Source organism: Callithrix jacchus, chromosome 13, assembly GCF_049354715.1.
Source record: "Callithrix jacchus isolate 240 chromosome 13, calJac240_pri, whole genome shotgun sequence".
In the NCBI taxonomy this organism is placed as follows: Eukaryota; Metazoa; Chordata; class Mammalia; order Primates; family Cebidae; genus Callithrix; species Callithrix jacchus.
The window spans coordinates 112,513,983-112,540,331 of NC_133514.1; the positions used below are offsets into that span (position 1 = coordinate 112,513,983).

General features: G+C 39.8%; 1 protein-coding gene across 6 annotated transcripts in view; it reads right to left on the minus strand.

Annotated features, from left to right (window-relative positions):
- Positions 1-26,349, minus strand: part of CD226 (CD226 molecule) — a 116,735-nt gene that overhangs the window by 31,778 nt on the left and 58,608 nt on the right. For 4 of the 6 annotated variants that reach the window (XM_008979964.5, XM_078348259.1, XM_078348258.1 and 1 more), the window contains exon 4: positions 7,283-7,627. In XM_008979964.5, the coding sequence (XP_008978212.2) occupies positions 7,283-7,627 (345 nt within the window). The remainder of the gene's footprint in view (positions 1-7,282; positions 7,628-26,349) is intronic. The other 2 variants (XM_078348260.1, XM_078348261.1) reach the window with 1 other exon arrangement.

Below are 26,349 nucleotides of genomic sequence, written 5' to 3' on the forward strand. Positions count from 1 at the left end.
AGTTTCATTCCCTCTGACAATAACTTATCACGACTATTGAATTCAATAGCTTATTTATCTACATGAATGCAGTATGTATAAAAAATAATTGCAGGCAAACATTCTAGGTTTTTGTGTGTTCAAAAAAATGAATAAATCAATAGTAGGGCTTACAAAACAAATTAACTGACCAGTTGCATTTTTTTTTTTAATGCAGTATATCATTTAAAAAACGATCTGGGCAGAGGGAATGGTAAAGTAAAGATGAAACGACATAATAGCCATGATTGAGTAATCAACTTACTTGTGATTTTGGAAACTATGTTTCATCTGGATACCCAGTTTCACTGAGAAAACTAAATTGAGCTGAAAATTGTGGTTGATCTGTTTCAGTAGAGGCTATTTTAGCTTATGGTGCTCTGGGATTCTGGTCGTGTGGCTCCATCATATAAATTAACTGTCATGGACATTTTACTTTCCATGTAGGTAAAGATAATAAGAGGCTGAGGTTCACCACATAACGTCATGGAAAGGGACTTATCTGTCAGCCCAGTGCACACCAGCTCAGACAGTCCTCATGTCTACAAGCTTCATATCCATTCTAAATTCATAGGAGTGGGACAAAAGGTTCTGGATTAATAGAATCTTTAAAAAAACTGTCTTGTCTACAACCTGAAACTCTTCTGGAATCCAAATGGACTGGGAGTAAACTGGTTGGTTTTAGACAGAAATCAAAAGCCAAGGAAATAAGTAACAGTTATTTTCTTTCTTCAATATTTTTTTGATCCAACTCAGGAGCACGGAGTCTCAAAGTCAGTAACCTTCCCCAAGCCTGTATAACTACAGGCAAGATTTATAATGTGTGTAAATAAGATCTATCATCTATATAGGATATATTTATAACTTACAGCACCCTATTCCCCTATCCTTCCTCTGGGTCAATCCCATACCTCACATATTCCCAGAAGAAACTTCTGGGAAAATTCTCTTAGGTGTAGTACTATGATTTCCTAGTGAATACCTTAATAATGTTAATTTATTAATCCCACCCTGTTCAGGTGACCAGCAATTATATGCCACTTATATTAAAAATGCAAAATAAGAAAATGAAAGTTAAAAAATTAAATAGGCCTTTCTGGAAGTTATATGCATAAACAAAGGTTCATGAAAGTATTCTCTCGAAACATTGCAGTTGATCTACTGAAATTTCAGTTTCTTTTATCAACAATCAGTGAACCTCAAAGGTTAAACGTTGATGAAAAAAATCAGGAAACAAGAGGTAGAAAGCTTAAAACTAAAATGGACACAGCCCCTACTAGAATGAATAGAAACATTAACATAATTGGTCAAGAATATTTACTGGGCATATTCTGAAAAGATGCTTTGACAGCTTTAAGCAGATGCCATAATCCTTAATCTCAGTTAATTTCTGATAACAAGAGCCTGTGATCTCTGGCTCTTGTTTGGAACGTTACAAACAGAAGCAGGCCAGGCATGGCGGCTCACACCACTCTCAGCACTTTAGGAGGCTGAGGCAGGGGGATTGCGTGAGCTCAGGACCATCTTGGGCAACACAGTGAAACCCCATGTATACCAAAAATATGAAAATTAGCCAGTCTCAATCAATCAATACAAATAGATGCAGTTATGAAGTCACTCAAGGGTAGCAATTTTCAGACTATAAAATTATGAGAAATTCCAGATGCTTAATGTTTCAATGACAGGAAAGCAGTTTTCTCTGATGTGGAAAAAAACATAAAGACATTGAGATCTGGCTGAAACTCTACAGGAAAGAAAGTAAATGTGGTGGAAACTTGACAGGTTGGTTAGAAAAAGGAGAAAGTAGGAAAGTGTGAGTGTTTTGAGGTAGTGGAAAGCGCAAACTGAGATTCAAACCATGCTGACAGTATCTCTCCCCTGTGTAGGACACTTTTGTGCCCAGCCTAGGTGGATCAGGGGCCCGTGACCCATCACAGATCCTAGGACCAGATGGCTTCACCAATTAATTCTACCAAACATTCTAGGAACTAGTGCCAGGCCTGAGTTTAGAAAGAGTTCTAAACTCAATTTATGAGACCAGCATCACCCTGATATCAGAAGCAGACAAAGACGAAGGAAGGAAGCAAAAAAGAGAGGAAGGAAGGAAGGAAGGGAGGAAGGGAGGAAGGGAGGAAGAGAGGAAGGATGGGAGGAAGGGAGGGAGGAAGGGAGGAAGGGAGGGAGGGAGGGAGGGAGGAGACAAACAAACTGCAGGCTGACATCCCTAATGAACACAGATGAAAAAATCCTCAACAAAATATTAGCAAACTAAATTCACCATCACATTAAATGGATTGTAGATTCCAATTGAGTCAGATTTATCCCTGGGATGCAAGGATGGTTCAACATAAGTAAATCAATCAATATAATACACCACATTAACAAAATGCTACCAAAAGGCCACATGATCATCACAATGGAGCATAAAAAGCATTTGACAAATTCAACATCCTCGTGTGGTAAAAACTTTCAACAAATTAGGGACAGAAGGAACTTACCCCAACACAATAAAGGCCATCTATAAAAAGGCCACAGCTCACATCGTACCGAGTCATGTAAAACTGAAAAATTTTGCTCTAAGATCAGAAACAAAGGTGGCCACTTTAAAACACCTATGCTCAACATAGTTCAAGAAGTCTTAACCAGAGTCATTAAGGATGAAAAAGAAAACAAAAGCATTCAAATCAGAAAGAAAAAGGCAATATTTTATCTGTTTGCAGATCATATCATTATATGTTTAAAACCCTTAAAAATGCCACAAAAATCCTGTTGAACAATAAATAAATTCAGTTAAGAGGCAGGATACAAAATCAACATATAAAAATCAGTTAGGTTTCTGTATACAAACAGCAAACGATCCAAAAAAGGAATTGAAAAAAATCCCATTCCCAATAACAATAAAAAATAAAACACTTAGGAATAAACTTGACCAAAAATATTAAAGACTTGCACACTGAAAATTATAAAGCAACTTATTATTTCTTGATTGTTGTTTTGCCGTCTTTGCTCAAGAACTAACAATGGCTTCGCTTGACGATTATATGAGTCACAGGTTTTCACTGTCAACACTTAATTTAACCTACCTCATTCCATATTCATATGAAACTTAGACTCTCCATACAAACCTAGTCATTTGACTACAGTCACCTATACACCATCTCCCCTCTCCTCCTGCATATTTGGGGTTACTCTTCAGAACCTGTTTCACCCTCATTTCTCAGCTCTAATCATTAATGCCTCATTTTAACCTGATAACCCTGTCTGAGTGGTCTCATTGGTGGAAGACAATCATACGAGGACATGAGTAATTATACTTTTCAAAGGTAAACAGAAGTTTGTTCAATATTAGCCTCCCCCAGAAACTTTCTGCAAGAACTGATTTTATTTCTTTTATTATTATTATTACTATTATTATTATTATACTTTAAGTTCTGGGGTACATGTGCAGATCTTGCAGGATTGTTACATAGGTATACACATGCCATGGTGGTTTGCTACCTCCATCCCCCCATCATCTACATCAGGCATTTCTCCCAATGTTATTCCTCCCCAACCTCCTTAACCCCTGCTATCTCTCCCCTAGCCTCCCAACCCCCAACAGACCCCAGTGTGTAATATTCCCCTCCCTGTGTCCATGTGTTCTCATGCCATATAAGAACATGCCGTGTTTGGTTTTCTGTTCTTGTGTCAGTTTGCTGAGAATGATGGTTTCCAGATTAATCCATGACCCTGCAAAGGACTTGAACTCATCCTTTTTTATGGCTGCATAGTATTCCATGACATATATGTGTCACATTTTCTTTATCCAGTCTATCATTGATGGGCATTTGGGTTGGTTCCACGTCTTTGCTATTGTAAACAGTGCTGAAATGAACATATGTGTGCATGTGTCTTATAGTAAAACAATTTATAATCCTTTGGGTAGGTACCCAATAACAGGATTGCTGAGTCAAATGGTATTTCTATTTCTAGATCCTTGAGGAATTGCCACACTGTCTTCCACAATGTTTGAACTGATTTACACTCCCACCAACAGTGTAAAAGTAGAACTGATTTTGTTTCTTTTGTCTTCATTCTTTTTATAATCGATAAGCTTAGTTTAAACAACAGTAGTCTGCACATCATTTAACTAATATTAAAAGACTTGACAAATTCTTTCAGTGGCACCTAAAACACTTATGACAAATAAAGATCCAGAGGATATTAAGGGACAAAAATAACTGTAGTCACTGTCAATAAGCCCATATTCCTCTGCCTTGCTCATCAGTCCAGGCAAGTTTCAAATTTGAAGAAGTCAGTCTGAAACTATTTCATTCTACATTTTAGGTCATAAGTGCAAAGCACAGGAGAAATGTATTTCTTTTAATTCAGCAAAAAAGTCAATAGTAAATTTGAGTTCAGCTCTTCCTTCTGCCATTTTCTCCTCTGTTCAAAACCAAACAAGGCCTGGATACCTGACGTTTTTGTTGGCAGAGGTCCTCTGCTGAGTGGCCTAGTACTTGTCTGAAGATGAATGTAGGCAGGTAGGATTCAGGGGAAGAGGCCCTGTGTGTGTGTGTGTCCATGAGGGTCTGTGTGTGTTCGTGCATATGAATATGAGAGTCCTAAAAACCTCTCTTTTAGATCCACTACTATGTGATATAAAAGAAGCTGTTGAGAATTAACAAAAGTATGAGCATTAATTTATAAAATCTGCCACAATTACCTTTCCCTTGACAGTTAAAATAAATTAAATCTGTTCCACATCTTCTTATATCTGTTTCTCTGCTTTAATCTCCACATTGATTTTTGACCAAAGAGCCTCAAGTCTTGAAATAATCAAATTGTACCAGAGAAAACACAAATGATCTGTTTTGCTTTGCAACTATTTTGTTATATTCAATCTTTCAGTTATTAAAATTGAAAAAAGGAATTAAACAGAAACACACAGTTAATGGCTGTCATCTTCTGTCAATGAAAGCTTTTTACTGGGTCCAGTTGGATACGAGGTCCAGTTGACATTCTTTCAATCTGTCAACTGAATGCGAAAAAGCAACCGTTCAAAACACTAACGATACTGACCATTACATTTAGTCGTCTTCATTTCACTGGCAGATTTTGACATTGTTTATAATTTACATACAAATAAATAGTTTTGTGAAAGAAACTTAGTCATCTTTGGACAGATGAATGACATTTTTACTTATTAGTAAGAGTTTAATACGGTTATTCAACCATATTTAAAATCTGTTACCTAAATCTCCTAAAATCTGTTATCTTCATTTTCTCTATAATTTAAGATGTTTACAATTACCTTTTCAGCATATAATGGACAAGATCTTATATGTATTTGAAAATGATCCTTCATGACATTTTTCTAAATAGAATATTTATTTTCTTGCCTTGGTCCCTAAAAAAGGGTCAGTATCTGCTTTCACTTTTTCCTTCTCCTGACCTTGTAATACAAGGATTTTTTAGGTAAGAAATACTTTTTGTATGTGTCTGAAGGAACAGAGTCAACATTTAAAATGTGGAGTCTGCTAATTTTTCTTCCCCCAAATATTTCACCAACCATTCATTTTCATTAAATTCTAAGTCCAGTGAGTCCAATGTATGTCTCACCTTGGTCCCTACGCCTTTAAGGGCAACAAGGGAAGCTTGATGTGGTCCAAGGTGATTGTGTATAAAAATAAAAAAGATGCTATCCACTGAAAATGCTCTCCTTATTATACACAGAGCTGTAGTGGAGGCTTCCATTTACACAAAACCTTTTCTTCTGCATTTTCAACACAGGAAGAAATACCAGTCTGTAATATAAGCAGAGTCAACAAAGGGACCGGCAAAGCCTAGCAACCTTGGCTCTGAAAGTCTAATATAAGCCAAGGTCAATTCGCTGGCTGAAAGCATGTGGAAGGGAGGAGGGAGGGAAGAAAAGAAAAGGGAAGGGAACAGAGTTAGAGAAGGAAGGAAGGGAAGGAAAGAAGGAAGGGAGGGTGGGAGAAAGGGAAGGAGGGAACTGTAGTACAGGCCTCTACACAGAACTCTACATGGGCCTCTATATTTGTACTTCCATAAATGAAAAAAAAAAATCACTTTTTCTCACACTCATACAAAGTGGGTCCAGGTTTTGTGGGGCCTGAATCGTACACAATTTAGGGCTTCATTGTGATAAAAGAGACAAATGCCTAACCCACAAATAGTGCCATGTCTTGGAAGGGGCCTGCTCAGGTGGAAGGAAGGAAGGGGAGGGGAGGGAGGAAGGGGGAACAAAGTGAAAGGTAAAAATAAATTCTTTTCTCTTCCACGTCCTGACAGTGAGGAAGAGGTGGAGCTGAGAAGCCTGGATGGCCTTGCTTCCTCTCAACTCTAATACAGGCTTCTTCACAGACCTCTATATGGGCCTCTCTATATTAGCACTTCTGAAAGTAAAAACAACAACAAAAAATCACTTTTCTCACACTCATACAAAGTGGGTCTAGGTTTTGCAGGTCCTGAAACAAAATTTAGGGCTTCATTGTGACAAAAGAGACAAAAATGCCCAATACACAAATAGTGCGGTGCCTTGGAGGGGGCCTGCTCGGGTGAGAGCAGCAAAGGCCAGTTCCACCAGCACAAGGACTACACTCAGTAACTGTCACCAAATATCTAAGTCAGTGTTTCCTATAGTATGTTTGGGGGGCCTGGGGATCCCTGTGTCCCTCCCGAGGATCTGCAAGGTCAAACCTATTTTCCTAGTAATGTTAAGATGTAACATCAGTCTGTTTCTGCATCCACATCTGAAAAAGACTGAGAGAAAAAAAGACTCCAGTCTGCCAAACTGGCAACCACATTCTCAAACACTTGTTGAGTTCCACTCAACGCAGCCCTGATTCAGCCGTACCAACCTAGCAGTGTTTTGTTGTTGCTGGGCTTCATGGGGATTCCTTATCACCACCATCGAAAATGTTCGTGTAATTGGGAAGACAGGAGTTCTACAGCTGAAACATGCAGGCTGGCATTACCACATGTTTTTCAGCCCTTTACCGATTTCTTTTTAAATTTCAGCACTGTGGCAGATAAGAAAATTGGAAAGATTTTTATTGCTGTATCTGTGATTGACGGATTCACAAGATAAAGTAATACTAAATACTATAATAATGGACAACTCATCTAAATTCAGCCATTTTAAAAAACGTTGAATATGCCTATTAAATGGACATGTTTACTGTAAATAAAAACAGAGACCAACCCCCGAGGGTTGGCTTCTTCCCTTTTTGACACTGCAAGATGTCTGGTACTCACTCACCCTCGGCTATGGTCAATCTCATCACGAAGGTTTCGTTTTCTCCTGTGCTAGCCTGGAAGCGGCAGCCGTAAAGCCCCGAGTCCGAGGCCCTGGCCTCGGGGATGAGGATGAAGCTCTGCACTCCATGGCTGCAGTTGTTCACTATTCGTCTTGGGAATCTGGAGGTGAAATTTCCACCGTGGACCAAGTTGCAGTAAGATAGGAGGTCGATCTGATGGGGCTGTATCTTTTCCCACCTCACTTCCTGCACAGGCCACGTCATCTGAGGCTGACAGGTGAGTGTGATATTTTTTCCAGGGTCTGAGACGATGTGGCTATTTGGTGGCACAGCTGTCTCAAAACTATCTGAAAAGAAGAAGCAAATGGTTAGATGCAGGTTGTCACAATTTGGGACACCCAACTGGAAGCTACCCAACCATCAAAATTATTAATGATGTGACCTCACACAGTTTCCTCCATTGTGAATGACCTCTTTACACCACATTTTTAGAAGAGGGTTTTTGTTTAAGGCAGGGAGATAAACAGAAAAGAGGATATGACTGTTCACACATAGCTCTGTAAGTGTTACTTGGTTAACCATGTGGTGAGAAACACAGCCAAAACCCCTGGTGCTTTTCTTGGTAGTGATCATATCAAGAGGCTGAATTTTCCAAGGAGACTGTCGTGCAATAATGCCGGGTGGTGTCTCTGACGCTGTATCAAATTCCCAGATTATAATCATTCTGGCTAAGACTATGACAGTCATGAAAAATCCCAAATCATTTTCATTGAATACACACATGACCTCATTCTTCAGTCATACAGGGTTGTCTTACACGTGGATAGAATAGGGACCCACATGTGGTATCAATTCTTGGTACCATGAAAGTCCCCAATATTCTCCCACCTTTAGGACACCATTTCTGAAATTCCCACCACGAAGTACTCAGTAATTGTCACCAAAAATCTAAGTCAGTGGTCCTTACAGTGCGTTTGGAGGGCCCTCAGCATCCCTGTGTCCCTTTAGGGGATATGCAAGGCCAAACCTATTTTCCTAGTGATATTAAGATAAAATTCCCCCTCTTCAATCCAGTTCTCTCACAGGTATACATTAGATATTTTCAGAGGCTCTGCCAGCAGGTGGTATGTGTGCTTGAAAATTCTTGTGTTTTAAATTTTTCTCAATATTAACTTCAAATACAGTAAACATGACAGATATAACCTACATAAACAAACACTCCCTGAGAGTCTTCAATAATTTTTGAAAGAGCATAAAGGCGTCTTGAGACCAAAATGTTTGGGAACCTGATCTAAAGAATAAAACAGTATTTCTCAAAGTTAAGGCAACCTGGCAAGGTAACAAGTACATCTATTAGTGAGGAATACCTTCTTTGATCTGATAGCATCGCTAAAGCCAACAAATTCTGACCTGCTGTTTCCGTACAGAGGGAGGCCTGGGCAGTAACAATGTCACAACGCTCTCTAGCACTAAGGGAGAAATGCAAAAAGTGCAAAGTCATCTGTCACTTCAACTATGTGACAGTTTCACTCAAGGCTGGCCATCGTCTTGGCATACAAACAAAAGAAAAGAAAGAAATAGAGAAAGAGAAAGAAAGGAAGGAGGGAAGGAGAAAAAGAGAGAAGAGAGAAAAGAAGAGGGAGGAAGGAAAAAGGAAGGAAAGGAAAACAAAGGAAAAGAGATGTCACATTGCAAAAGACAGAATGAAAGTCTAAAGTGCAGTAAGATTTGCTGTCTATTGAACTAGAATATCATGTCTACGATAGTTTCAGCTGCACCGAAAACTAGCTTCTCATCTTTAGCATGCGGTTCCGTGTGTCAAAATGCTGTGAAGAGAAAACCACAGCACCCCAGGTTTCTCCTCTGCACAGCTGTTTACCAAAGGCAGCACTTCACCCATATAACACACACCCGAAAACACGTCAACTCTAAGTACTAAAGTAACAGAAGAAATGGGAAGGAAAGAGAAGGAAAGGAAGAAGATTCATAAAAAATGAGAAAAAAGTAAATCAAAGCTTAAAAGAAACAAAAGGAAAATTAAAACAGGGAAAGGAAGACAGGAGAAAAGGAGGAAATGAATGGCAACATAAAACCAGAGGCCCGCACGCCATATGGAGAAATGAAAGAACATAAAAGAAATGAAAAAAAGAAAGCAAAATCGACTTTCGTGGGAGCCCTTCTGGCCCCCGGGAAGTAAGAGGCAGTGTGGTGTGTGTCTTCAGTGCTCACAGGCACAAACGTTTGTGTTTTTCTTCTTCTTCTTCTCTCTGGATGCTGCCCCATTCAATCTCAGGAGCTTCCTTTGTCTGCCTATCTAACCAAAACCACGCTCTCGGAGAGGCCTCCATGAACCTGCTGACTCAGGTATAAACAGGGGTCTTCTCACAGCATTATGCAGTAATGCTGGGCTGGTTTCTCCAACGCTTGAGCATCAGATTTTCTGATTATAATCATTCCGGCTAAGATTACAACAGTCATGAAAAAGATCCCAAATCATTTTCACTGAATACACACATAAACTCATTCTTCAGATATACAGATACCAGTGTCTGCATTTTCACAAAGGACAATGCAGGAAGCAATGGGGAAAATCCTAGAGGGGATGCAGCTGTCTTTGGGGAGCAAAGTAAAGTGCAGGGAGGTTACAGCAGAGGCTCCATGTGAGGACCCAGACCTGCCTTTCAGTAGACAGCCTAGAGCAGAAAGAAGTGTTTCCCAACCCTAGAGCCAGGTGGTTCCAAAGCTCAGAGTAGCCCCTAATCAACCTTTCCTGACAGAGTAATTGGTTGGTGTTATATAAAAATCAAGACTTCTACGAGGTTGGCGGAACCTGCCTTCCCTCCGATGTCACTTATGGCTTCTCAGATGACAGGCTCCGCCTCCACAGCGCAGTGGAAGGCAGCTCAGAATACCTTGAAAAGAACTCCCAGGAAGAACCCACACAAACAAGAGGACTCTGGCATCCTGAGGAACTTGGAATTGGAAAATGGATTTGCATAAAACAGAGACCAAAATGTCGCAGTGAATTGGGAAGAAAAAAGTTTGTTTTGAATAAAACAGAAACACAAATAATAACAACCAGTTTATACTTATATGTAGCTATGTATTTATACTTAGAATAAACATTGAATACAGTGTGTTCAATGATTTTGTGATTTTGACTGCAGGATATCATGATGAAATATTCTCTATTTTGTATGTGGCTTCTCTGGCTTGACCATAGATCATCGTTGGAAATTATTTCAGTGCTTCATCACCTTTTCCAAGCGCCGCTCATGCTCCGGGTACCCCAAAACATTCCTGGGTACCTCTTCACATCATGCCACTGTCCCTGCCCACCAGCACGTCCCTGGTTACTGACCTGTCCTCCTCACCATCCCCACTGTTCAACAGCTCTGAATGCAGTTTGAGCAATTCTGCAAAATCCCTCACCAACCTCACAAAACCCTGAGTCCTTTTACTGTCAACTTCATAAGCCTAAGTCTTCATATATCTTGTCCTATTTATGCTACTCTGTCCTTAGCATCTAGAACCGTGCTTGGCATAAAGTCGAGAAGCCAGTCAATATTTTTTGGTTGAAAAATTTGCCAACCTAACTAATGGGAGGAAATATCTGCAAACTATGCATCTGACAAAGGTCTAGCATCAAACATTTATAAGGAATTTAAACAAATTTACAAGAGGAAAACAAACAATCCCATTAAAAAGTGGGTAAAGGACATGAACAGACACTTCTCAAAAGAAGACATATACGTAGCCAACAAGCATATGACAAAAAGCTCAATGTCACTCATCATTCGAGAATGGCAAAACAAAACCACAATGAGATACCATCTCGTACCAGTCAGAATGGCTGTTACTAAGAAGTCGAAAATTACAGATCTGGGGTTGGTGGAATTGCAAATTAGTTCAACCACTGTGGAAAGCAATATGGCAATTCCTCAAAGAAAAAAAAGCAGAACTACCATTTGACGCAGCAATCACATTCCTGGGCAAATACCCAGAGAAACAGAAATCACTCCAGCATAAAGACACGTGTACGTGAATGTTCACTGCAGCACTATTCACAATAGCAAAGACATGGACTCAACCTAAATGTCCATCAATAACAGATAGGATAAAGAAAATGTATTACATACATATCACAGAATACTATGCAGCCATAAAAACGAATAAGATGTTTTGTGGGAACATAGATGGAGCTGGAGGCTGTTATCCTCAGCAAACTAATGCAGAAATCGAAAACCAAATACCATATGTTCTCACTTTTAGGTAGAAACTAAATAAGAACTTACAACCATAAAGAAGGAAACAACAGACATTAGGATCTACCTGAATGGGGAGGATGAAAGGAAGGAGAGAAGCAGAAAAGATAACTATTGGGTACTGAGCTTAACATGTGGGTGATAAAATAATATGTACAATGAACCTTGTGACACGTGTCTACCTATGTAACAAACCCTTGCATGTACCCACAAACCTAAGAGTTCAAAAAAATTCTGTTTAATAAAATACAACTGTGTTTTTGACTTTAAATACTTGAAAAAATTAATTTACAATTCACTTTGCACTCAATGCATAATGTATTTTTATTGATTTGGGGAGATTTATATCTATAATAACCCTAATATTAAGAAATAGATTTAGAATGGAACGATCCAAGATGGCTGATCGCTAACATCTCAGGATTGTAGCTCCCAGTGAAAGCACAGAGAACGAGAGGACACCACACTTTCAGATGAATTTTTGTTGCTCATGGACCAGAAGGTTCCCAGTGGAGGAGCCCCACGGGTCGCCAGCACAACTCTTCTGGCTGGTGCAGCGGTTTTGCCAGCGCCTTGGCGTGGCAGCTCTTGGTGCAGAGTAAACTGGACTGGTTCCCCTATGACTGACGTTTGGAGCTCCCAGAAGGCAGAGTCGCCTATTACAGACTCAGGAAGGAAGCCAGACCAGAGATTCCCGGGCAGAAAAGCACCATCAGTCTTAACGCCGCTGTTTTGGCCGGTGCAGTGGGTTGCTCAGATTTCAGCCCTGGGAATTAACAAGTTGGACGTCCACTCAGAGAACTAATTTGAAAGTTGGTAATTACAAAGACGAGAGGTGGATAAACTTAACAACAATGGGAAGAAACCAGCATAAAACGGCTTAAAATACTCAAAATCAGAATGCCTCTCCCCCTACAGAGGATCACAGTTCCTCATCAACAAGGGAACAAGGCTTGATGGAAAACGAGTGTATTCCATTAACAGAATCAAGCTTCAGAAGGTGGATAATAAGAAACTTCTGTGAGTTAAAAGTACATGTTATAGCCCAATGTAAAGAAACTAAGAACTTTGAAAAAAGGTTTGATGAAATCCTAATGAGAATAGACAATTTAGAGAGGAATATAAGTGAATTAATGGAACTGAAGAATACAATATGGGAACTCCTAGAAGTATGCACAGGTTTTAACACTCGAATTGATCAAGCAGAAGAAAGGATATCAGAGGTCGAAGATCAACTTAATGAAATAAAACAAGAAGACAAGAATAGAGAAAAAAGGATAAAAAGGAATGAGCAAAGTCTCCAAGAAATATGGGACTATGTGAAAAGACCTAATTTACATTTGATAGGTGTACCTGAATGCGACGGAGAGAATGAATCCAAGCTGGAAAATACTCTTCAGGATATTATTCAGGAAAACTTTCCCAACCTAGCAAAGCAGGACAATATTCAACCCCAGGTAATACAGAGAACACCACAAAGATATTCCTCAAGAAGAGCAACCCCAAGGCACATAATCATTAGATTCACCAGGGTTGAAACAAAGGACAAAATACTAACGGCAGCCAGAGAGAAAGGTCAGGTTACCCACAAAGGGAAGCCTATCAGACTTACAGCAGATCTGTCAGCAGAAACCCTACAAGCCAGAAGAGAGTGGGGGCCAATATTCAACATCCTTAAAGAACAGAACTTTCAGCCCAGAATTTCATATCCAGCCAAACTAAGCTTCACAACTGGAGGAAAAATAAAATCTTTTATGAACAAGCAAGTACTCAGAGATTTTATTACCACCAGGCCTGCTTTACAAGAGCTTCTGAAAGAAGCATTACACATAGAAAGGAACAACCAGTATTAGCCTTTTTAAAAATATACCAAAAAGTAAAGAGCATCAACATAAAGAAGAATTTACATCAACAAATGGATACAACAGCCAGTTAATATCAAATGGCAATAATCCTAAATTTAAATCGACTAAATCCCCCAATCAAAAGATACAGCCAAAACCCAACAGTATGCTACATCGAGACCCTACATGCAAGGATACACAAAGACTCAAAACAAAGGGATGGAGAAAGATTAACCAACTAGAGAGCAAAAATAAATAAATAAATAAAAGCAGGAGTTTCAATTCTCACATCTGATAAAATAGATTTTAAAGCAACAAAGATATAATGGTAAAAGGATCAATGCAACAATAAGAGCTAACGATCCTAACACCCAGATACATACGACCTATAAAAAGATTTAGACTCAATGAGACAGAAAATTAATAAGGATATCCAGGACTTGAACTCAGATCCGAAACAAGTAAACTTAATAAACATTTATAGAGCTCTCCACTTTAAATACACAAAATATACATTCTTGTCAATACCACATCACACCTACTCATAGGTTTAAATGAAATATTAATCGGCCATTATTAATACCCATTTTTAGAATAAGGCAACATTCCCATTCTCTCTCCCTCTTTTTCTTCCTCTTTCTTCCTCTCCTTCACTCCTTTTTTTTTCTTTCATTCTCTCCTTTCAAAAAAAAAAAGAAATAAATTTAAAATAATATTAGTCATCCCAAACGAATTGATAGTTCTAGGCAACAATCACCAGGGTCTGCAGATTCACAAATGCCATATATGTTTTCACAATACCACCTTGGAAGTCATAGTCTTGTCAAAAGAATCAAACCTGTTGCTAATCAAGCCTCCAAATCTAACCATCAATTTGCAGACCTACAAAGAGCAGGAAAATGCGTTAAATGCCACCACGGAAAAGCCTTGGGAATAGGAAAACTCAAGGTGACAAAAACAAACAAAAGATGGAGAGGGAAAGGAAGAAACCTACAGGTGACAAGACAGGTAAGAGACACATTAAACAGCAACAATGTGGGGAACCTGAAAAGGAAAAATTCATAGTATTGGAGAAATGCAAAGTAGACATTTAATAATTTTAAGAAATTATTGCTGTTTTGTGGGGGGGTGAAGGTAATGACAGTATCATGTTTATGTTAAAAAGAAAACTCATCTTTTGAGATTCAGGCTAAAATATTTATATATGAGATGACTTAACAGCTGGAATTTGCTTCAAATTAATCAAGGAGAAGAGGGAGCATGAGAAATGTAGAACAATTATACCCAAAATTGACAGTCAGTGAAGCTACATAATGGTCACATGGGAATTGATTATACTATTCTATTTTTGTATATGTTCGAAACTTCCATTAAAAAAAGCTTCAAAAGTATGTGTTTGTACAAGATTTGAGAAGCAAGAGAACTAACTAAAAAACTGAAGTCCCTGCTTATGAAAGGTACCGTACACACCCAGTCTCTAATCCCAACAATATCATCCAATCAGTATTAATGTGCCTGTTTCACAGTTGAAAAAAAAATACTGAAGTAGCTATTACAAGGAGCTGAGCTGGCAAAGAGCAGAATCAGAAACACAACAAACTAATTTGATTTTAAAGCTCATACATTTTTCATGCCAGAACACCACAAACTCTAAACTGTCTCCTGTATCTTTAACCTCCAATTCCAAATGGACTCTTCTCTCTCTCACCTCCAAACAGGCTCTTTCTCCCACTCCTGAAAACCAACATTGGGCCTCTTGGTGCCCAATCTGTGTTCCCTATTCAATCCAATCTGTGTTTTTTCTTCCCTATTCATTCAAAATTCCACAAGTGGGTTTCCATCCTGCTCTGCCTCCTCCCTTCCCATAGGTGTTTCAACACATTCAAGCATCCATTTCCACCCTTCTACCAAGGCTGCAAATGTCACCAATGTTCTTGACCTATATGCTGGAGGTCCAGCACTCCTAGAAATGCTCTTCCCCTCAGCTTCTGTGACACTGCACTTTTCTGCTTCTCCTCTCCTTTCTGACCTCCCTCCACTATCTCCTTCATGCTTTCTCTTCTTCTGCTGGTCCTTAAAACAAATGTGTGTTTTAGGAGGCCTCCCCTGTCTACTCACCATCCCTGAGTGAGCCCATCTACTCTCCTTGTTCAACCATCTCTGAGGTGCACAAGAAGTGAAATCAACAGCCCCTGCTCAATCAGACCTCTCTCCAGGGTTTCTAAAGCATGAGACAATAACTTGTTCTTATGATGCTTCAAATAGACTAAAAATTAAACAGCCCAGCATTGCCCTAAGCAATCTGCAGGAGCACTATTATTACACTGGCTAATTAGAAGTGATGATAGTAGTTGCTTCACGTATTCACAACTGTGCCTAGACTATGAATATGCTCAATTAAGGACTTTTCTACAAACTCTTAATAGTGACCCAAATAACTGCAAAATGAAACGTTGACTGCATGATGACTAAGGAGGTCTCCTAAAGTTGCCTGAGATAAAGCTCTCAAAAATAAGCAAGTAAAAGAAATAGAAACATGAATTCCCAGTTACAAGCAAGCAACAAAATCCAGAAAGTAGAAAAAATAATACTTTTGAAGCTCCTAGGGCATGCAGTGTGGAAGGACATACTGCAGTCAGAAGCACAGACACAAAAGGCAGAATTTCCCAAGGATGCCTTTGCCTCCCTCATAGTTCTGGCTGTGACAGACAAAAAGTGAGAAAGACAGTCACTGTGGACACTGAAGTGAACTGTCAGGCAGCTTCAAGCAGAATAGAAACAGAAGCCTCTTACCCAGAATGCATCAGCATTCCCAGAAAGAGGCACCATGCCAGCTCCTGCCTACGCCATAGACTGCCCACATGCATTCATTTCAAACATATAAAGCAATGACAGTATTGGATGGCATTTCTCTAAACAGTTGCAATGTTCCCAGATGGCCAAGTTTGGGCATGCTACGGGTGGAATTGTATCCCCCAAAATTCCTGTGTGAAGTCCCAACCTCCAGTACCTCACAACCTGATCTGATTTGGAAACAGGGCTGCAGTAGATGCAATTAGTTGACATGAAGTCATCCTGGAATAGGGTGGCCCCTAATCCAGTATGTCCGTGTCCTTACAAAAAGGGGAAATTCTGACACAGACAGGAATACAAGCAGAGCGCCACATGAAGATGAAGGCAGAGATCGGGTTAATGCCTCACAAGCCAAGGAAGGCCAGAGACTGCCAGAAACAGCTAGAGGCAAGGCGAGACCTCCCCTTGTAACCCCCAGAGGAAACCAATCGTGCTGACACCCTCAGTGTGGACTTTGAACTGCAAGACAAACATTTCTGTGAAGTGCCCCAGCTTCTGGTATTATGTACCAGCAGCTCAAGGACACTAACGGGGAGTAAGGACCATCAGGACAACATCTCGGGTACAGTCTGGGCCTCGCCAGCACCCATCGGAAGCAGCATGTCCACCCTGCTCAGGAAATCTGCCGTCTCCACGACACCACTTCCCACGCATTGCCATTTTCTGCCTTTCATTTAAAGTGCAGATAAAAGGTAAAGGACCAAACAAGATAAAAATAAGTGAAAAGATTGCTTAACTGAAAGACACAGATAAAGTGGGAAAAATGAGTTACAATAAAGAGATAAAAACACAACCCGACAAAGCCATCGTGAAGGAAAGCCAGGCAAGGCCATTTGTTGAAATGAAAAAAAGAAAAGAAGAAGGGACTAGAATTAGGCTGCATGTCCTGCATGGAAAATCAGGATTCAGCCCAGAAAATCCATATTAAGAGAAGATTTGCAGAATCGTGTTGAAAGAGTGATGCCCCCGTGTAAGCACCGAAGAGCAAAGGACTTGCAATGCGGGCGGGCCCCGGCAGGTTTGTGATTCAAATTACTTATGAGTTCAAGCAACTGCTGAGACCACCTGCCTCCTAAGCCTCAGAGCCCAGGCTGCCTCCAGGGGCAGCTTCATGGAGCTCCAGAAACTTGAGATTGGCTACCTGAAAGGTAACCAAGAGTCCTCATGGTATAACTTTTGTTTGGGTTCTAATTGTTAAAAAATAACTTTCAATCTCTCCACCATGGTACAATAAGAATGACCCTTTTTATTATAGTCAGTATCATAAAGTTTGCTGAAGCACATGGAAAAGACAAACTTTTGAGGCATTCTGCAGTTTCTCTCAACCAGAAAAATAACTGACTAATGGGATGTAAGAATTTTAACTATAGGCAGTACATCTCTGAGGTCTCGTAAAACAAAAAAAAAAAAAAATTTTTTTCATAATATGGCCCAAGAGCACTGGTCTGTTTTCGACTAAAATATTATCAATTGGCCCCCCGGGTTAGACAATTTAATGCAGACTTTCTGCATGGCAGGTTTGTAAAAGGATATCAAGAGATTAACACTGTCTCTAATGATTCTCTACTAGAGAATACACTGTTAGTGAATTATCCCTGGAGACTACATTAAGCATTTTGTCCCATAAACTCAAAAATATTTTCAGTATATTTTAAAAGCAAAATAATACGCCTTGAACGAGTCCTAATTGCCAGCATTAAATGCATTACATAAGCTAGTGCATTTACTCCTCACAGAAAAGTCACCCAGTCTGTGAATGGCAGAGACATTCTCACCTAGGCAGAGAGTCTACGGAGCCATTTTCAAACCAGCCCTGAGAAGGGACTCCGGTGACAGCCAGAGTTTTCTTTTCTACCCTGCAACAGGGCAGGATCTCAGAGGCAACATCTGCTCCAAGGACGCCTCTGCTCCTAGATAGCTTATTTTCTGATGCCTTAACTCTTATAATTAGAAATCAATTTCTATACTTGTCCTTGTTAAAACCCATATAAAATTTTCAATTCCTGGCAGGCACCACCACATTAGTGTGAAATTGTCCATTAGGTTGTTTTCCAAGTAGAAAGCAAGGAAGATGTTTCCCATAGGAGAGTGGCCTGCTGTGGCAAAGGAGAAAGAGGAGAGCCCTGAATTAGCCTTGTCCCTGCCAAGGTGGGTGCCCCGCGGGGCAGAGGGCAGAGAAGGAAAGTGAGTGGAAATGCGGGATGGGTGGGAGATTCACACAGAAAGATGCACTGCAAACCAGAAGCGGTGAAATTTTGCCTCCTTATTTTTCCTTCCTTTATTCATTCATCCATCCACAAGGATTACTGGGTATAAATAAAACACAGTCTGAGTTAGGGGAGAGGCACACAAGCAGGAAATTGCCATAAAAAGACGATAAGTCCTCCAAAGAACAAAGTGATGAACACACAAACAGAGCCTTTAGAAATTCCCCACAGAGGCTCTGATGGCATCTGCAGAGACCCGAAGAGGGAGCTGTGAGTTTCAGAAGCAGCTACTGCAGACGGTACTCAGCGAGGTCTGTCAAAGATTCTCTCACCAAACACAAGGGCATTTGCCACAAGAAAATCCATTTAGGACTCCACACTTTAGCTATTCAATTGCATACTTTGTGCCTTTAGAGCATCTACTCCAAGTTCAATTTCCTTCCTCTTCTCACATTTTCTGACCATGTATTTTAGTATCTACTTCATTACATGTCTTTGGTATTTCCAGATGGCTTTGTGGAGAACAAGTAAGTAGCATTTGTGACGCATGACATATGAAAAATGACTAAGAACCAACTGATATGATGTTAGAAGAGAACAAGAAATAGTGCATGCGCACCCTCACAGTGTACTCTACACATACTATATACGCCTAGATGTGAACTTACATATTTTGACTTCCATTGAAAAAAGATGTAATAAAATTAATTATAAAACTAAGTTTTAAAACACACTGCTCAGAAAATCAGAGGTTCACCATTGCTAACAGTGTGATTCCTATCCAATTAAAATTGCTCTGAAAATTGGAAGATAATTTCTGCAGACATAAGACATGACCTATGAAATAGAAGACACTTTCTGTAGGGAAAGGGGAACACAAGGTCCTCTGGTCTCACTCAGTGCTGCAAAAATCTCCAGTCAGGAATAGCAATAGCACTTAAAGAAAAGTAAGCTAAAAATTCACCCTTACAGCTCTCTCCTGAAAATTTGAATATGAGCCCTATTTTGCCTGGTAAAATATTTCATGCTGTAACTGGCCGCAGTTAAGAAAGGCTAGGATTTATTGAAGGGCTTAGAGTTTCAGACAACATTCACGTTCATTGTAAGGGAAAAAGGCAAACGATGAGTGGGAAGAATTGAAAGATGAGATCCTCACTTTGGTTCCTCTAAGCAATAAGATCCAAACACTCTGCAATGCAACAAACTCCATAAAAGTCGAGTAGGGGCCTGGCTTGACTTGGACATTAAGCAGATAGTCTCAGGGTCCAGGGACACCCCCCGGGACCTTTTTCCCTTCTTGAAGCACCCCAGCTTCTGTGATCTTCTTCCCTAAGAGCCCAGACCTGCCCTGCTCAGTTGAGTACTGCCCGGGCGGCTGGAGCCTGCCTTGCCTGAGAATGTCTACACCCCAAGGGACCCTGATCCAATGACTGACCCGGTAGTTTGCTTTTCCTGACCAGGAGGCTTCCCTGGACCTCGCTGGATCCCGTGCCCTTGCTGGATCTCTCCTTCACTTTCCGATCTGGGTCCCCTGATGGGTTTCCCTGGCAACACTTCCTTATGAGTCCTTTTCACATTTATCCTCCTCTCAGGAACTGCTTCTGGTTAATGTAACCTAAGGCAGGCACAATTGTAGAACTTTACCAAATTATACTTGTAGCCTAGAATCTAAATTTCCATCCATGTGCCTGGAGCCAGGCTTCTAAATATCTTTTTTTTTTTTTTTTCCAGACAGAGTCTCACTCTACTGCCCAGGCTGGAGGGCCGTGGTACAATCTCAGCTCACTGCAACCGGCGCCTCCCAGGTTCACACAATTCTCCTGCCTCAGCCTGCAGAGTAGCTGGGATTACAGGCAAGCACCACCATGCCCAGCTAAATATTTTTGTATTTTTAGTAGAGACAGTGTTTCGCTATGTTGACCAGGCTGGTCTAGAACTTCTGATCTCAAATGATTCGCTCCCCTCAGCCTCCCAAAGTGCTGGGATTGCAAATGTGAACCATTGCGCCTGGCCCTTAAATGTCTTCTTGATAACATAGCCTGAGTCAATGAAAATCTATCTCATAGAAGTAGAAGGTAGAATGGTGCTTACATTGGCTGGGAATTATGGGAATGGGGAGAATAATGGTCAAGAAGGGTACAAAACCTCAGTCAGACAGAAGACATAGGATTCTTCCTGTTTTGACCTCTGTCACACAGCTTGATGAATATAAATAATAGAGTATTGTCCATTTCAAAATTGCTAAAAGAGTGAATTTCAAATATTCTCACCACAAAAATGTATTTGAGAGGATGGATATGTGAACTAGCTTGATTTAATTATTACGCATTGTATTTATAAGTTATAACCTGTTTGTACCCTATAAATTTATTATTATAAATTATCAGTTTACAATTTAGAAATTAATAATAAAACAAAAATGACTCTGTCTTTGACTCTCTTTTTGGCTCTATCACTCTCTCGAGTCCCAGCCTGACTTACCTCTCCCCCAGGACTTAGCCAGAGTAATCTCCCAGCTGCTGAATCCTCTCTCTATTTCTACACTTTTGTACAATTGGATATATCAACTTACTGCACTTGCAAAATATAAACTTGTGTTTTCTATTTTTGTGGCCACGTCTTTCTTTTCTCAACTGTGCCAAGCTCCTTGGAGACAAAAATGATTTCTAAAATATGTTTGTTTGTTGTTACGCCACCATGTTTCAAAAGATTGCAAGGTAATTAATTGTATGGTTTATTGTACTCCTTCTAATCTCAGGAAAAACCTTACATAATAGCTCATACATATTTGATGATTAATAAATATTGAGAATTCATTTACTACATCTGTAGGAGTTAAGCACAATGCCAAAGAAATCTGTACAACAGCAAGAATGATTATTAACCCAAAGATAATTAACATAGTTTGTAAACCAAACAGAGTGAAAATTTGAAATGTAGTTATTAGAGGCTTCCCTCTGTTTTTTCAACTGGACTATTGAAATAGTCGTCAAAATAATTCTAATTGTAGCCCCCTTTCCCTCCAATCCATGTTGCATCCAACTCAATAGCTAACACATATAACTTCTCAGGCTACAGCTGTATTTTAAAGGGGTCAGATGTTTCTTATTCCTACTACAGGACAAAGCACATGTTCTTTAGCTAAATCCTTTATGATGTTCTTCTTGCCTTTGTCTCCAGTCTCATCTCCTGCTAGAATCTGCCATATACTCCAGTTTCCCCAAGGACGTTATTCACCTTAATGATCTTGCATCAACTGCCTCTTCTCCTGGAATGCCTTCATAGACTCCTTCCACTTCATTCCAAGAAAACTGCTATTCATCCCGCAAAGCTTACCCTGTGACACCACCTTATCCTGTGATACCACTCATCCTGTGATATCGCTTATTCTGTGACACCTCCTACCTCAAGGACATATTTTCTTATTCGTTTCAAAATAGGCTAACTACTCCCTCCTCTGTTTTCCCTCTACGTTCTATTGTGCTGTTTTTCTATTTGTTGTCATTTCTTCCTGCCCTAAGAAACCATCAGCTCCATAAAGACATCGTACCTTCAATATGTCTAATCTTAGCAAAATGCCAGGCACATGAAGTTGCCTAGTAATTTTGGGGGAAATAAATGGACGAGAAAACCTCTCCAAAGATGACGTGTTGTAAATTTAGTGAATGATACCCGGAACTCACAGCAATATTTTCCAGTCCAGGTCCTGCAAGAGTCTGGGTCTCCGTTCCGTGTCTGTCAAATGGAAACACACACAGGAGCTTTCACTCCTGGCACCACATGCCCCTGAGCATCAGCCAGCACTGTAATGTTTATGGTTTCAATACTTTCTCTCCAAAGAGCTCCGGGTGTTTTTCAAATCACAGAAAGATCAACAGTATTTCTCACAACCCCCTGAGGTAGAAGAGGCTGACATTATTTAGTTCAAATTGTAATTAAGTTAAAACAAAAAGATGACAATAGTAAATCACCATGTGAGTATAGCTATTAGCAGCAATAGCTGTAATCATCTGATCAGTTCAGAACAGCAAGAAGTCCAGAACAGCGACAGGAAACACTAACAGCAAGAGGGAAACAAGACTGTCCATGTCATTTATTTTGGATTTTCAATGAACTTTTGGAGTTAAAGGAGATAATAATATACGTATTCAATTCAGAATTTAATCTGTGTTCTTTATATGTCAGAGAAAATGTCTGCAAATTAATACTAGGCAACAGTGATTTTTTTTAAAGCATTATATATGTGAAGATGGCTACCAAGCATTAGTTGAAATATTGGAAAGAATCTATATGTCCAGAAAATTAATAAGGTTAAGCAAATTATGAAAAGTAAAGACCAGTCTATCAGTGTGGAAATGCTTATGACATAGTGTACAGAAAAAATTATCAATGACATCTACACTTTGTTAACAGTGAAAACATACATGTGCTCTGAATGAGAGTTGAACAGGAAATGGAAAAAGGAAACAGAGGAATGGCAGCCTGAACTTCTTTCATTTTTTTATGCACTTTAAAATCCCTGTAAATATTGTTTTGATCCTCTTGGTGCATTGTGTCAGTACTTTCTAAGGAAGGCGGCAGCTCTCTGAGGGAAGGCGCACCTTGGAGACTTGAGTCCAAAGACTAGAACACAGAAAGGAAAAATAGAAACTTCACTTCACCATGGAAAGACACGTCAAACATACCCCAACCACATGATAGAGACCAACGTCCCAGCGATGCTGTGTAGATATCAGGTTCACTTTGATATGATGTGATGAGAAGGGGCTCACGACTACATTATTCTTTCTAAAATTCCATATTCCCAGTCTTATCATGAGTAAAACATCAGACAAACCCTAATTGGGAGACACTCTGCAGGATACCGGGCTCGTATTCCTCAGGACTCCCAGGGTCAGGAAAAGGAAGGAGAGACAGAAATTGTCACAGACCAGAGGAAACTGGGAAGAAGTGGCAACTCAACGCAACATGGTGGCTTGATGGAGGGAACCCTGGAACAAAAAAAGGACAAAACGTAAACACTTTGGATCCAAATAAAGTCTAGAGCTGAGGTAACAGTAGTAGACTAGTTTCAGTTTCATTGGTTTAACAAATATACCACAATAATGTAAGATGTTAACAATGAGGGAGCTTGGGTAAGGGGTATATGGAAACTGTCTGTACTAGCTTTCCCACTTTCCTGTAAATCTAAAAATATTCTAAAATGCAAAGACTATTAGAAGGGGAAGACGGTCGGATTTGGGAGTCTATAAAGAAAAGAAAGAGGACAGATGGGAGAGCAGAAGGAACACCATCTTGAGTGGTATACGGCAACTGAGTAAGCACCATGAGGCACTGGGACTACACTGCAGTCGGTTAGGGAAGAGAAGCAAGAGTGAGTTCTCATGGGTGGAACGGAGGCCATGAACAGCAAACTGGATGTTGGTCAAGTGAGTTAGCTCAACCTACTGTGGCACAAGAAACAATGTTAACTGAAATGGTCCAACATTTTGTTAGCTAAAAAGTATCGACTTCCCTGTCTTCCTTGAGATAGGTCCATGTTGGCACACATGAGCTAATCCTATTTTTTAAAGTGAGTAATGTCATAAAATTCTGAGAAGGCTTCAGTGGGATAGGTTTGGGGTGCTGGAGATTGCCACAGAGCTCCGTCTTTCCCTTGAGGAAGGGTAGTAGACAGAGTGGATTAGCAAAAAGCAACTGAAAGCCAGCATTCTTTCCCCAAATGCTGACATTTATCCAAATAGAATATTGAGCTATTAAAAGAATATTAGACTGGCAAGTCCTGGGAACTGCCTTCTTCATTTTTGAAAGTCGGGATGAAAACAAATTGAAAATAAACCCTAAATAGCTACTGCTACAAACCCCACGTGAAGAATGACCTTGAAGTCCATGTCCACACAGTGGGCACAAGTGATACGGCAGGCACTCGATTCCACCCATCCCTTCAGGTCAGCAATCCTCACACACCTGAGAACACTAACATTCATAGAAGTGTGGAAAGTTACCGAATTCACTCAAAATGAGGCCAGAATTCTCAAATCTCCTCCAAAGCAACTCTCTTTTCACCACACCTATCTGCCCCGTGTATTATTTTTTTCTGTATTTTCTTATCACTTGATTAAAATAAAGAGGTAAATACTTTGGTATTAAATTTTTAACTGTGATTTTTATTCTTTTCTCAAAATAAAATAGAACATGCTCATTTAACATTTGTGTGGGTGCAGGTGTGTGTGTGCATATGTATGTGTGTATTACTAATGAGTATACTGAACTAAGAGACTTTGCCCACAAAAGTATATTTTTAAATCATATTTCTTGGTTGTGGACTTAACTTCTTGTTCAACTGAATACAGTAAATTATTCATTTTCTTATATCTACTCAGAGTATTTCTTTCATTCCTTCATTTAAATATGAAATGGTTGAGCCTTCTTATGGGAAGAAATTTGTGCAAACCCAGAAGACACCAAAATCAGCATTGTTGTCATGGAGTGGCTATTTTTAAAATGGTGTGTTTATATCCACTTCTTTTCCTTCCTGAGTTCTAAGAAAGTGTATACAAAGCTCTGTAAATTTTGAGATTGAGATGTCTAGACTACAAAATTCTTCAAAACTTTGGACACAAAATTCCTCTCTACTAAGGGCTACAACAAATGGCACCTCTGATTTGCTCAGGGATCTGGCTATATTTCATGATCTTTATTAGGAAAGTTGATAATAATCGCATCCTAGGTCTGACCTAATAATAGTAATAGCTATAGTTTGAGTACTTATTATCTGCTTGTGACTACACTAAACACTTTGCATATGCATTTCATTTTAACATTTATAATTCAGTGAAATAAGTATTATTGTATCATTTTATAGATGATGAAATCCTGGGTAGAGAAGTAGAGAGAAGAATCACTCTTTGGATTTGATCCCTTTTAACAAATGGGACCTGTTTCTCTCTCTCTCTCTCTCTCTCTCTCTCTCTCCTGAACTCTAGGAGAGGAACAACAGCACAACCAGGACGAGCAGAAAAAGAGCATTTAGGGAACTAATTGCAACAAACAGTTTGATCACTGGTTTCTTATACACACCACGGAATACTATGCAGCCATCAAAAACAATGAGTTCGTGTCCTTTGTAGGGACATGGATGAACCTGGAGACCATCATTCTCAGAAAACTGACACAAGAACAGAAAATGAAATAATACTGTATGTTCTCACTCATAGGTGGGTGTTGAACAACGAGAACACATGGACACAGGGAGGGGAGCACTACACACTGGGGTCTGTTGGGGGGAATAGGGGAGGAACAGTGGCGGGTGGGGAGTTGGGGAGGGATAGCATGGGGAGAAATGCCAGATATAGGTGAAGGAGAGGAAGGCAGCAAATCACACTGCCATGTGTGTACCTATGCAACTATCTTGTATGTTCTTCACATGTATCCCAAAACCTAAAATGCAATTTAAAAAAAGAAAAAAATTAACTAGAAAAAGGCACTCCCAGATCTAAATGACACTCTGATGATTATGAACAGCGGCAGTAGAAAAGATCGCTTCTGAAGGGCAGATTCCTCTAGCACCAGACCAGATGGTGGGATAAACGGGCTCTGGGATTTGCCATCATACCTGCCCACCCAGCAACCAGGGGCATGTTCTGTCTCCACCCCCTGACCTTTCCAAACAGCAGTGGAGAAGAGAGAGAGACATAGCGAAAATACCAAGGATATCATTTTTTTAAAAATGAATGTAGAAATGTTTTAGAAAATAGATTGGCAGAGCTTTGAAAACCAAAAAAGTCCTTGACTGAAGAGATAAATGTGCCTAAAGGATTTGTTATTGAAACAGACCACAGGTCAAAGATGGGATCATTTAAGTTTTTTATTTCTCAAAGTGAGAAAAGGATTGGTCTGG